Source organism: Diabrotica virgifera, chromosome 6 (genome assembly GCF_917563875.1).
Source record: "Diabrotica virgifera virgifera chromosome 6, PGI_DIABVI_V3a".
Classification (NCBI taxonomy): domain Eukaryota; kingdom Metazoa; phylum Arthropoda; class Insecta; order Coleoptera; family Chrysomelidae; genus Diabrotica; species Diabrotica virgifera.
In genome coordinates, this window is record NC_065448.1 from 147,521,689 (window position 1) to 147,536,347 (window position 14,659).

The 14,659-nt window shown below is 31.1% G+C and overlaps 1 protein-coding gene across 3 annotated transcripts in view; it reads left to right on the forward strand.

Annotated features, from left to right (window-relative positions):
* LOC114337357 (zinc finger protein 239-like) overlaps nt 1–14,659 on the forward strand; it is an 85,140-nt gene that overhangs the window by 42,201 nt on the left and 28,280 nt on the right. The window contains exon 2 of one of the 3 annotated variants that reach the window (XM_050654102.1): nt 6,016–7,303. The exons of the other annotated variants lie outside the window; for them this stretch is intronic. Coding sequence (XP_050510059.1) covers nt 6,016–7,061 — 1,046 coding nt within the window. The 3' untranslated portion in view covers nt 7,062–7,303. Of the gene's footprint in view, nt 1–6,015; nt 7,304–14,659 lie in introns of those variants that run through there. 3 annotated transcript variants of the gene reach the window in all.

The following is a 14,659-nucleotide window of genomic DNA, read 5'->3' on the forward strand; positions in this document are numbered from 1 at the left end:
ACACGGTGACAGGAAAATACAGAATGTTTTATATGTTCGTTCATGGGTATTCTTTCATTTTTCCGACTGTATGTTTGAGTGTGTTTTTATTATATTTAGTATAATTTAAACCACAATGTTTATGTTTCGTTATTTAAAATAAATAGATGTTTTATTCTTTTACAAAGAAACATTTGTTTCAATATGCATTTTGTTTTTAAAAGCTAAAATTATATTTTCATATTATTGCGAATCTTCTTACCAATGTACATTTTTTTATAGTTTTTACTAAAATTATTTTGTATTTTGAATAGTAATAAAAATAATGAATCTTCTTTTGGAATCATAACCCTGGATGGGTCGTTGCCTATCTGGCTATGTCCTTCCATTCAGATCTCTCTTGTGCCCTTCTTCTCCATGATCTTATATTCATGGTATTCAGGTCGTCTTCCACGTCATCCAACCACCTCGTACTGGGCCTTTCCTTTTTTCGCCTTCCTACCGGCTTTCACTGTATAAAGATACGAAAAAAAAAAAGAATGTATGTACTTTGTACGCACGTAAGAAGTTATACTTCTAAATATGATTTCAATGAAATAAATATACTTTCGGACAGTTTATTTGTATTTTATTTAAAGATTAAATTAATTTTTACTTACTACTTTCCAAAAATTTTTATTAAAACAATACCAAAAATTAAAAAAAGATTAGAAAACACCAGGATTTGAACCGGGGACCTCTTGATCTCCAGCCCAACGCTCTACCACTGAGCTATACCCTTTTGTTTATACGGGCTACAAGATTTCTCAGACATAGTGACAAACATACGAAGTGAATTATAAAATACTTTAAATATTACTTATTATCTTATTCCCGAGGTAGACAGGTCCAAATACACAAAAATTATAATAATAGTTATTTATGATATAAATTTTAAAAGCACAATTTTAAGGCACGTGTGAGAAAGATTCGCTTCGCTCATTCTGCAATTCACATGAGTGCCTTAAAAATGTACTTTTTAACACCTATATCATACAATATTTTTTTCTACAAACGTCTTATATATCAACAATTATAATTTATTCATTCTCAATTACAGGACAATACCTACAAAAACTTTTACTTGAACTTGACTGACATTCCATTTTTATGTTTTTCTTGACATCAAAACTGTAATACGTCAATACATAAATCATAACAACTATAGAATAACATCTACTTTTATTTTTGTACAATCTAACAAATTTTAATAGTTTGTTTCTACAAACGTGTTAAAAATGCAATAATACAGTTTGAATTAAATTTAAAAAAAAACCTTTTAAACCACCTTTTTCAAATTGCGCAAGTTGTATTATTAATATTAATGTTAATAAATGAAATATAAATATTTTGACGTTTCACAATTTGACAATTCACTTTTAACTGCAGTGCCTTAAAATTTTTAAAGCACTGGTGCTTTAAAGTAGCATTTTTAACGCTCCTATGGAGTGCTATAAATTGCATTTTTAACACAATTATAGAAAAATATATTTAAAAACACTAATACATCCTTTCCACACCTTTTCTGGACTGATACATACATAAATTAAAACATTTAGTAACGAACTCCATACTGTCTGTGTGCGCATGCGCGCAGAATAATAAAATTTTAACCTCAATCGCGTCTAAAGAAGTATAACTTCAAAAACTAATGAATGCTTCCGGTAAAAATAACCGTTATTGATTTTGCCCGTCTCTACTCCCAATTGAACGATGGTCAAACAAATGTTTAGTCGAATGTATGCGCACAGCCATCTAACGCCGTAGAAATTAACCTGCTCATCGATATTTGTGCGACTTTTCAGTCAAAAGGCGCTCGAGCAGGTCTTTTAATTTTTTTGTCAAGCGACTATCAAGTTGACAATATGCTAGACTAAGAGCCGATATAGGTGAAATTTCTTAATCATTTTAGGCACGACGGGACCCTATAACTTAAATAGTAGAACCTAAAAGAAAACGTTTGAACACTGTGCCGTCACTTTTCAGTGGCACATGCATCGACAGTGGCGCATCAAACTTTCCACTTATGGACGAGATAAATAAATTAAAAGTTACCCTCCCTTACTAACAGAATTAAATTTTTTTATTTTTTAAGTTCTATGTGATTAACACATAGGATTCAGCGTAATTTTAACCCACCACCCCCTTCCCCCTGCCCCCACCATCAAAAACTTAATTTTTCGTTTTTATTTTTTTTTTGGTGGGATGCAATCAATTTTAAAATTTCAAAAATTCACACGCATAGCTGAGGCTTTTATAAAACATGCCTTTTTTTATAGACCCATAGGTAAAGTGTACATAACCTCAAAAAATTAAAAGATTTTTTTTTAAAGCCTATAACTTTTTTTGAGGAATGGCTGCAGGTCTAATCTTTTCTTAATCTTGTGTATTTTATCAAACACTATATTTTTAATTTTTTTTCAGATTTTTCCGTAAGGCTCCCCACCTTCAAAAATCCGAAAAACTGTTTTTTGGGTGGTTTTGTGGAATTTTATCTATTTTATAGACTTCATAATATATCAAATCAATTTTGTTTTTATAGGTTGTATGTAGCTTGAAGTAGCTGAGTCCTTGAGAATATTTAAAAATCAGAAAAACACGTTCAACCCCCCCCCCCAAACCCCCTTAAAAAAACATTTTTTTGGATTTTTGAAGGTGACCAGCGTTACAGAAAAATCTGAAAAAAAAATAGAAATATAGTGTTTGATAAAATACACAAGACTAAGAAAAAATTAGATCTGCAGCTATCCCCAAAAGAAAGTTATATACTTTTTTCCAAAAACATTTTTTTTTTAATTTTTTGAGGTTATGTACACTCAACCTACAGGTCTATAAAAAATAGACGTGTTTTATAAAAGCCTTAACTATGCGTGTGAATTTTTTGAAATTTTATAATTGATTGCATCCCACAAAAAAAAATAAAATCGAAAAATAAAGTTTTTGATGGTGGGGGCAGGGAGAAGGGGGTGGTGGGTAAAAAATACGATGAATCTTATGTCTTAATCACATAGAACTTAAAAAAATGAAAAAAATTAAATTCTGGTAATGAGGGAGGGTATTTTTTAATTTATGTATCCCGTCCATAAGTAGAAAGTTTGATGCGCCACTGTAGACGCATGTGCCACTAAAAAGTGACGGCACAGTGCTCAAACGTTTTCTTTTAGGTTCTACTATTTAAGTTATAGGGTCCCGTCGTGCCTAAAATGATTAAGAAATTTCACCTATAGCGCCTCTTAGTCTATGCGCACTTCAATATATTCCTCCAGACTTATGATACACAACTAAATAGTTGTTTGGCTAAAAGTTGTATGTATACGGTGGGTCAAAAGGTGCATTTGAGAATTCAAATTTGTGAAAACCTTCATAAGTGTGAACTTTGCTTTAAGCTGTTTAGCCAAAAATTAGATTTAAATACACGTATGAATCTGCACATTGGACAGAAATCTAACAAGTGTGAGATTTGTTTAAAACGGTTTAATCAAGCAGGCGATTTGGAAAAACAGGTTATACTACATAGTGAAGAAAATCCTCACAATTGTGAGATATGTTTTAAGCAATTTATGTCAAAAAATAATCTAAAACTGCACATGAGAATTCACACTGGTGAAAAACCTCACAAATGTGGAATTTGCACTAAGTTGTTTACCCGAAAATCAAATTTAGATAATATGCATATGAAATTGCACAGTTTACAAAAATCTTAAAGTGTGAGGTTTACTTAAAACCATTTGAGCACATCAGAATAAAAACCTGCTAAATACTAAATTTTTAGTTTAAACTTTTTTTACACAATTTCAAAGTTCAGGTATCTAGTAATCTACAGACATAAGGTTTCGGCTCAAAACCTTCTAAATCCTTTTCAAAATACCACTGGAATGTTAACGTAGAATCAAACTTTGCTGTCCGTAGTTTTATGAACAATAAAATATTTCTTTTCCATGTAGATTTTATATGTTTTCTATCAAAATGATTCAATACCTACTTTTAGCGCATTGATTGCGCCTAAAAGCAGTTGAAAATGAGCAATATTATTAGGGCTTAGAATCAAAATCTGCTAAATCTAAACTAGAAGTACAAATTTCTGAAGATGTAAGGAGCATGCAGAAAATGACTCTATAACAAATTAGTGAGCCATTTTGAGATTTATTCATGCAACTTTGATTAAGAAATGCCAGACACTTTTTGGGAAATTTACATTTTTAATCTTTTTGTTTAGTCTCTTGAAAAATTTCAAAAATGGATCTATTCTCCTTTTCATGAACATTTTTCAGTGCGTCACAAATTATAGAAAAAAAGGTAAGTCCGTGATAATACATATTTATGACATTTATTCTAACGTGACATTTTAGTTAAATCTGACAGTTGTCAAATTTTATTTTCAATTTGGAATAAAACCAAATCAATTGTGTCTATTGCATTTATAAAATGGTATTTTCTTTCATTTGTATAGTCTTATAAATTGTACAGATTATATTGATAATATTATTATTTTATTTAATAAATAATTCTTTTTTGATTATGGCGCCATCTATCGACAACTAGAATAATCACCGAACTAGAATAATTACCGAAGTATTCCCAGACGTGCCTTTTTTTCTGTCACATACAATTTAATGCGTTAGAGAGAAATCGAAAAACTGTGACGCACTGAAAGATGATCATGAGAAAAAGAATAGCAGGTTTTGATTCTATAGGCCTCATTTAATCGAGTAAGTGAATGGGAAAAACATTTTAGAATACACACTGGAGAAAATCCTCACAATTGTGAGATATGTTGTAGCAATTTATTTCAGTAAAACGTTTATAAGTGCATATGAGAATTCACACTGGTGAAAATGCTCAAAAATGTAAAATTTGCTCTAAGTTGTTTACCCTAAAATCGAATTTAAATATGCATATGAAATTGCACAGTAGACAGAAATCTTAAAAGTGTGAGATTTGCTTAAAACCATTTGAGCCCATCAGAATCAAAACCTGCTAAATCCTAAATGTTTCTTTTATCCTTTTTTACACAATTTCAAAGTTCAAGTATCTATTAATTTACAGGCATAAGGTTTCGGCTCAAAACCTTCTAAATCCTCGTCAAAATACCACTGGAATGTTAACGTAGAATCAAACTGCTATGTCCATAGTTTTATGAACAATAAAATACTTCTTTTTCTTGTATATTTTGTATGTTTTCCTATCAAAATGGTTCAATACCTACTTTTAGTGTTTATATTTATGAACAGATATACTGAGAAAATAATATACTTGTGTTTTGACTCACCCTGTATTCGATATAACAAAAATTAGCAATATCAACCATTCCTAAAAATTTTGACAATCAACAAAAAAATATGGCACCAACAAACCATTGCTGTTGTGCTTATTTTTATTTATACAGGGAGTTGTAATGATTTTTATAGAAAATTGGTTATAACTTTGTAGATACCCTGTATAAAATAACAAAACTTTATATTTTTGTGATTGGGATGTTAAGAAGATTTCGAATATAAAATAAAATACAGTGCGTTCCATTTGAAAAAACATAAGTTTGGTCTGCCACTATGTTATCGGATACCCAGTAACATTCTAACTAATTTTGTAATGTGAAGCTTAAAGTTAGCTACAATTTTTGTTATTAAGTTTTATTGGTATCTATTACTATAGCGGATCTACTGAGCTTCATCACACTAATCAATTACCCTGTATTGTCAGGGGGAAGGTGTGATAGAACGATTATTTAGTTTTTTTTTAACAAAACCGTTTCTGCTTGTTACTCTAAAGCTGGATCCCATCAATAAAAATTTGTGTGTGTTGTATTTTAAAATACAGAAAAAATATTTTGCGTCACAAATTTAAATCTGGTCAAGTATTTTACAACTTAAATTGGTACGACATAAATTTTTATTGATGTGGATCCGCTTTAACATTTAGTTCCAATATTTTGAGATTTGTTTTGAATACATTTGAATATTCTTTGGCAGTAAAAAGAAATTTAATTTGTGTTTTTAGATTCCCTCCATACAAAAAGAAGAAAAGAAAAATCTCACGAATGTGAAATTTGTTTAAAGCGGTTTAATCAAGCACGTCATTTGAAAACGCATGTTAGAACACACACTGGAGAGAAACCTTACAGTTGTCAAACCTGTTTTAAGCAGTTTATTTCAAAACAACGTTTAACAGTGCATTTGAAAATTCATACAGGTGAAAAACCTCATAAATGTAAAATTTGCTCCAAGTTGTTTATCCAAAAAACTAATTTAAATACGCATATGAGGTTGCATTCTGGACAAAAACCTCACATATGTGAGATTTGTTTTAAACGTTTTAATCGAGCACGTGATTTGGAAACCCATGTTAGAAATCACACAGGTGACAAACCTCATAAGTGTGAAATTTGCTCTAAGATGTTTAGCCGACAATGGTATTTAAATACACATATGAGAATTCACATTGGAGAGAAACCTCACGAGTGTGAGATTTGTTTAAAACGGTTTAATCAAGCAGGTGATTTGGAAAAACATGTTATACTACATACTGCAGAAAATCCTCACAAGTGTGAGATATGTTTTAAGCAATTTATGTCAAAAAATAGTCTAGTACTGCACATGAGAATTCATACTGGCGAAAAACCTTATAAATGTGAAATTTGTAGTAAGCAGTTTAATAAACTAAATAATTTAAAGGATCATATGAAAATTCACACTGGTGAAAAACCTCATAAATGTGAAATTTGTAGTAAGCAGTTTAGTCACATAAGTAATTTGAAGGACCATATGAGAATTCACACTGGAGAGAAACCTCACGTGTGTGAGATTTGTTTAAAACCGTTTAGGCAATCAGGTGATTTGAAACTGCATATTAGAACACACACTGGGGAAAAACCTTACAAGTGCGAAATTTGTTTTAGGCGATTTATATCAAAAAGACTTTTAAAGGATCATATGAGAATTCACACAGGTGAAAGACCTTATAAATGTGAAATTTGCTCTAAGTTGTTTACCCGAAAAGCTCATTTAAATATGCATATGAAATTGCACAGTGGACAGAAATCTTAAAAGGGTGAGATTTGCTTAAAACCATTTGAGCCCATCAGAATCAAAACCTGCTAAATCCTAAATTTTTCGATTTCCCTTTTTTTTACACAATTTCAAAGTTCAAGTATCTATTAATCTATAGACATAAGGTTTCGGCTCAAAACGTTGTAAATCTTCTTCAAAATACCACTGGAATGTTAACGTAGAATCAGACTCTGCTATGTCCATTGTTTTATGAACAATAAAATACTTTTTTTCATGTAGACTTTGTATGTTTTCCTGTCAAAATGGTTCAATACCTACTTTTAGCGCATTGATTGCACCTAAAAGCAGTTGAAAATGAGAAATATTATTAGGGCTTAGAATCAAAATCTGCTAAATCTAAACTAAAAGTACAAATTTCTGAAGATTCAAATTCAAAATTAAAATTATTTATTTTCTTTCTGACAAACATAGTTTGTATAGAATTAGTCATAAATATACATTGCTAAAAACTAAACACTCAACTAGACTAAACAAGACATAAAAAAATGAATTTAAAAGCTAAAAGAAATACATCTAAGATCTAAAAAATTCTTCGACTGTATAAAACACTTTTTCACATAAAAATTTCCTAAGGTTCCTCTTAAATACATTTATTGAGCTGGTGGACTTTACAACTGTGGGCAAATGATTAAATACCTGTAGCTCGTATACCCTGGGCGATTTAAATTTAATGTTACCTTTTGAAAATGGTATATAGAGTTTATTACAATATTTAGCATTTAAATTATGCATATTTAATTCAAAATGCACTCGTTTTAAATTGATCTAAGTTATTAAAAATAAAAACACATAATTCAAAAATGTATATACACGCCAATGTTAAAATTTTATATTTTTTAAAATATTCTCTACAACTAGTAAGTCGGGAGACACCAGCGACACAACGCAATATTTTCTTTGGTATGACGAAAATACCATTTGCATAACCAGACATACCCCAAAAACATATCCCGTATCTTAGCTTGGACTCCACAAGTGCATAATATATCGTAATTAGCTGATTTTCCGTCAAAACATATTTTAAATTTCTCATTAGATAGTTAATGGAACTCAACTTCGAAACATCCGCTCCACAATGCAACTTCCAATCAAAACTTTCGTCAATCGTTATTCCCAAAAACTTGACTGACGACACCGTAGCTAATTGCATGTTGTTAAAAATAAACTGAAGATTTTCCAGGTATTTTTGTTTATTGTGAAAATGTATAACTTGCGTTTTTTCTGCATTAAGATGCAACGAGTTATCGCAAAACCAAGAATATAAAGATGAAAGAAAATCATTACATTGATGTTGTAGGATTACGTTGGATTTATTTGATAAAATAATTGACGTATCATCCGCATACATAGTGAAATTTACCGCTCTGTCCACTTGTACGATGCCGTTAATGTAGACTACAAAGAGAATTGGTCCTATTATAGAGCGTTGGGGAACACCCATGTTTGTAGTAACAAGACTAGATCTACAACTGGTCACACAATCCTCGCTCCTCATTTGCAGGCTCACAAATTGTTGTCTATTGTTTAGAAATGACATGATCCACTGTAAAGAATTTCCTGTAATACCTACCTGTTTTAGTTTTTTAAATAATATTTCATGGTTGACACAGTCAAATGCCTTACTGAGATTACAAAATATTCCAATGGGACACTCACCTGCATCAATCAAACTGGTTAAATGAGCATAAAATGCATGGACTGCCGTATTAGTAGATTTATTTTCTTGAAAACCAAGTTGATTTATAGTTATGATATTATTGTTTGTCAGATACCCGTTTAATCTCGTTAAATATCCATACTCAAATACCTTTGAAAATATACTGGGAATTGTTACAGGCCTATAATTGCTGACCAGTTTTGGATCTCCTTTTTTAAAAATGGGCACTACCCTGCCTGTCTTTAAGTAATTAGGAAAATCCCCATTGCAAAAAGACAAATTGGTAAGATAAGTTAAAGGATTGATTATAAAAGGTAAAACCTTTTTCACCAAAAGATGTAAGGAGCATGCAAAAAATGACTATAACAAATTAGTGAGCCATTTTGAGATTTATTCATGCAACTTTTGTTTAAGAAATGCCAGATACTTTTTGGGAAATTTACATTTTTAATCTTTTTGTTTAGTCTCCTGAAAAATTTCAAAAATGGATCTAGCAGGTTTTGATTCTATAGGCCTCATTTAATCGAGTAGGTTATAATATTTGTGTGCTTACTTACTTTTGTTTCGATTAATTGGGTAATTATAGGATGAAATAAAATTAATAAAACACATGGTTCAAATTGACATCTGAGAGGGGTGCTCCCTCCCTCTTCTCTTTTCACTTTATTAAGTAGGCAATTTCTAGCGAATGCCAGCCATCTAAATGATGTCATCATGACATCTCCCTTTCTAAGATAATAATTCAACATTCGCTAGAAAAGAACATGTCAAGAACTTAGAAGCTATTACAATAATAAATATGTAGACCCATACACATATATACACACATATACAGATAAACAGCTTATACACTATGATTAAAGTTTAGCAGAAAGTTAATTACCAAATTATAAAATCATAAAATACATTGCTTACACATTATAAATTAGGTCGAACAGGAGGTCTAACAATTCGCCCAGCTCTTGTTCTACAAGATGTATGCTCAGAGATTACAGTTGAATTATTTATTTCATGATCTGATAAATCTGTATCACATCTGGAAGAGTGATTAGAACTTACACTTGAATTTAATGAATTTTCAACAGTGTCGCGTATGTGTGTGCTATTTGCAGAAGGTGCATTATCATATTGAAACTGATTGTAAATACATGAAACTTCACCTGAATTTACATTTTTCAACTCTACTTTTATTAGGTGAGCTCTATTTCTTACTAAAACATTATTAGTTCCACATAATCTTATTTTATATGATCTCGGATTAGACAGTTTTTCAACTACTATACCATCTAGCCATTTTTCTTTGTTAGATTCATTAAAATTTTTTACTTTAACTTGATCATTAATTTTTAATACAGGCAATTCTTTAGTATTTTTATCATAGTACTTTTTATATTGATTTTGCCTTTGTGCTAATTCCTTCCGTACATTGTTTTTTACCACTTGTGGTCTCAAATTTGATTTTAATACAGGAAAAGTTGTTCTAACTTTGCGACTATATAGCAATTCAGCAGGACTTGGAACTTTATCTGATATTGGTGTATTCATTAAATCTAATATACACAAATAAGGTTCTTTATTAGATTTGAATGCCTTTTTTAACATTGACTTTGCAGTTTGTACAAATCTTTCTACCTGACCATTGGATTGAGGAAAATGGGGACTAGATGTTTTATGAGAAAACCCCCATTCTGCAGCAAAACGACTGAACTCCATAGAAGAAAAGCAAGGCCCGTTATCAGAAAACACAACTGTAGGGATTACAACTGTATTACTCTATTACTAGTTTGTGACGTTAAAGCAGACATTTCCACGAATTTTGAATAATAGTCAACCACTAAAATATAATTTTGTGAATTAAAAACAAATAAATCAATTCCGACTTTATCCCAAGGGAGGTCAGGAATGGTGTGAGGCAGTAAAGGTTCTCTCTGATTACATTTTCTCTCTGATAGGCAAATATTGCAACATTTCACAACATTTTCTATATCTCTTGACATTCCTGGCCAAAAAAAATATTGCCAGCTAATAATTTTGTTTTCTGTATTACTTGGTGTGACATATGTAATTTATCCAGGGTTTCTTCCCTTAGATGTTTAGGTACAAGCAATTTATTATTTTTTACAATTATACCTTGAACTACACTTAGTTCATCTTTAAATGGCAAGTATTTTTGAAATTCTTGATTTATGTATTTACTATCAGGGAATCCTTCTGTAATTAATTTCATGAGTTGTATTAAATGAGGGTCTTCTGCAGTTTGTTTTTGAAACTCTCTAATTTTACAATTTGAAATTGGGAAACTCTCTGTAATGCTTAGAAGCTGTGATTCAATTTCACTGAATTTATTTTCAAATGTTTCATCATATGATTTTGGAAAAGCCCTACTTAAGGCATCAGCAAAAAACATATCCTTACCTTTCTTATAAACAATAGTAAAACTATATGGTTGTAACATGACAAGCATTCTTTGAAGTCTAGCTGGAGCATCCACTAGAGGATTGTTAAAAACTCCAACAAGAGGCTTGTGATCCGTCTCGATTGTCACATCAACACGACCAAAAATATACTGGTGAAACTTCAAACAAGCATTAACAATAGACAGCATCTCTTTTTCAATTACTGCATAATTTTTCTGAGTTGGTGTAAAAGCCTTCGAGGCATATGCCACAGGTTTATTATTTTGTAGTAAAACAGAACCACATCCAAACTGACTGGCATCTGTTGAAATCACTACAGGACATTTTACTGAATAAAACTGTAGGATAGGTGCTTCAACTAACAGCTTTTTTAATTTCTGAAAAGCAGTTTCCTGTTGGTTTTCCCAATGAAAAGAAATATTTTTTCTTGTCAGAAGTCTTAATGGCTCTGTAAGCTTAGAAAAGTTAGGTATGAAACGACATAAATAATTTACAACACCTAAGAATCGTTGTACATCTTTTGCAGATCTTGGTCTTTGCATCTTAGTAACAGCTTCAATTTTTTTCTCATCAGGTTCCAGACCCTTTTTAGAAATATTATATCCCATATAATTTACAGAAGCTAACCCGAACTTGCATTTATCTCTATTAAATTTCATATTATTTTTTCTAGCAATATCTAAAACCTGTTTTAATTTTTTATTGTGACCCTCAAGAGTATCAGAATATATTAATAAATCATCAAAATATAACCCTATTTCTACATTTTCAAATAATTGCTGCATTTTCTTTTGAAAAACCTCAGGAGCTGAAGCTATGCCATTTGGCATTCTTAAAAAACGATATCGACCAAATGGGGTATTAAATGTACATAGTTTACTGCTGTTATCATCTAACTGGATATGCCAAAATCCGTTGCTAAGATCCAAGACAGAAAAATGACAAGAACCTTTTAGTCGACTAGAAATATCATCAAGTGTAGGGATATAAAAATGCTCGTGCTTAATAGCATTGTTAAGATCTTTAGGATCCATATAAATTCTTATATCATTATTAGCTTTTTTATTAACTATTACAAGAGAATTTACCCAATCCGTTGGTTCTGTCACTTTTCTAATTATCTCAAGTCTTTCCAGCTCCTTCAGTTTCTCCATCAGTTTGTCATGCATTGCAAATGGTACCTTTCTAGGTGGATGGACTCTGGGGGCTACTTTCTCATCAATTTTTATGGTATGTTTACCTTTCAAATATCCTACACCCCTAAAAGCATCATCATATTCAGGAATTATTTGACTAATACTCTCAATATCATTGTGTAAATAATCATTTATTACATTAATATTATTTTTCTGAATTAAATTTAACATTATACAGGCATCAAGGCCAAGTACCTATTGCATCATTATGTGATTTAACAATATAAAATTTCAATTTAGCTATATTTTCTTTATTTTTGCATTGCCTGACTTTTAAATATACACTTCCTACTGTATTTATTATTTTTCCATTATAATCAGTAATTTTATTGGTGCTACTAGTAAGTTCAGAAGTTTGAATATTTAATTTTTTAAAATAAGTGTATGGCAAAACACAACAGTCTGCTCCTGAGTCTAATCTAAAAGATACAATTATTTTATTATTTATAAAACAGTCTTCATACCACTTTTCTGAAGACTTTTCATTTATATTATTTAGAAAAAACTGATCTGGCGAAAAATCAGAATCTGAATCGGTATCACTTTGATGGACATTTACATTATGGACTCTGTTTCTATAACTATTAGCATTACAAACTTTTGCAAAATGGTTAAACTTATTACAAATTTTACACCGTAATCCATAAGCCGGACACTTGTTTAAACTATGATTAGAACCACACTTATAACAGTTTTTTATAAAATTGTTACTTATCTTTTGATTTCCTGACGTCTGGGGATGATTTCGGTAAGACTTGACCAGGATCAGCTGTATACTGATCAGCTGTATCAGCAGATTTCGGCTGCTGGTTTCTATTTGATTGATGTTTTTTCTGTTTTTGTATTTCTAGAACTTCTAATGATTGACTACTATTGGTCCCACTAATAACGCTCAACTGTCTTGCTGCCACCTCAGCAGCTCTGCATATTTCTAATCCTCGGCTCAGTGTTAAACCTTGTTCTCGTAACAATCTATCCTTTAACGAAACATCCGAGATTCCAAGGATTAGACGATCACGTATTAAACTGTCAGTTAGAGTGTCGAATTCACAGCTACTTGCAAGCTGTCTCAGTTCTGTTACATATGAGTCATATGTCTCTAACCCTATCTTGTCTCGAGTAAAAAATAAGTATCGCTCATATGTGACATTTTTTGAGGGTGTAAAGTACTCTTTAAACTTTTTTAGAATAGCTTTACAAGACGTTTTCTTTTCGTCTGAAGACCACTTTAAATTGTTATAAATACGAAGAGCCCGATCTCCAACTCGATTCAACAGTACGCTGCCTTGCAAACTGTCGGTCTCTTCATTAAGCTTGCTGGCTTCCAAAAATATATTAAATTTTTGTTCGAAAAAACTCCAATTATCTCCCATGTTACCATCAAAACACAGTTCTGTTACTGGAACAATGTGGTCGTTCATTTTGGAGGTCAAGTCAAATTTAACAATTATTTACAAAGTATTATTATTTATCAATTCTCCTTAGGGTGCGAAGACAACGAAATATGACTGCGCCATATAATATTTGTGTGCTTACTTACTTTTGTTTCGATTAATTGGGTAATTATAGCATGAAATAAAATTAACAAAACACATGGTTCAAATTAACATCTGAGAGGGGTGCTCCCTCCCTCTTCTCTTTTCACTTTATTAAGTAGGCAATTTCTAGCGAATGCCAGCCATCTAAATGATGTCATCATGACATAGGTGAGTGGGAAAAACATTTTAGAATACACACTGGAGAAAATCCTCACAATTGTGAGACATGTTTTAAGCAAAATTTACTTCAGAAAATAAGCTAAGGGTCCCCGCATGCATGCAACTTTTTAGTCGAATCGTGAGGGTATTGCGATTTGTTCTAGCCTAATGTCTGTAACCTATTTAAAAACAATATATGTTTGAGTGTATTTTTTTTATATTTAGTATAATTTAAACCACAATGTTTATGTTTCGTTATTTAAAATAATTAGACGTTTTATTCTTTTATAAAGAAACATTTGTTTCAATATTAAAACCTTTTTATATACTTGGCTTGGTTGGTGTCACAGACTCCGCAAATTTTGTAATCAATTTTAACAATAGTTCTAGACTAACTAGGTACTTGAAATTTTCAGGATAGCTAAGAGCTGACTAACAATGCAATATTTAACTGCTATTGTATGGATAAATGGATTTTTTTTAAATTTCAAACTGTTTTAAAAATGTGATTTTTATGAAATTTTGTATTAACTATGACGTTTGAATTCCATTTTAACGTAAGTCAACACATCGAGGGCTGATAGCTCTGTGGTAGAGCGTTAGATCG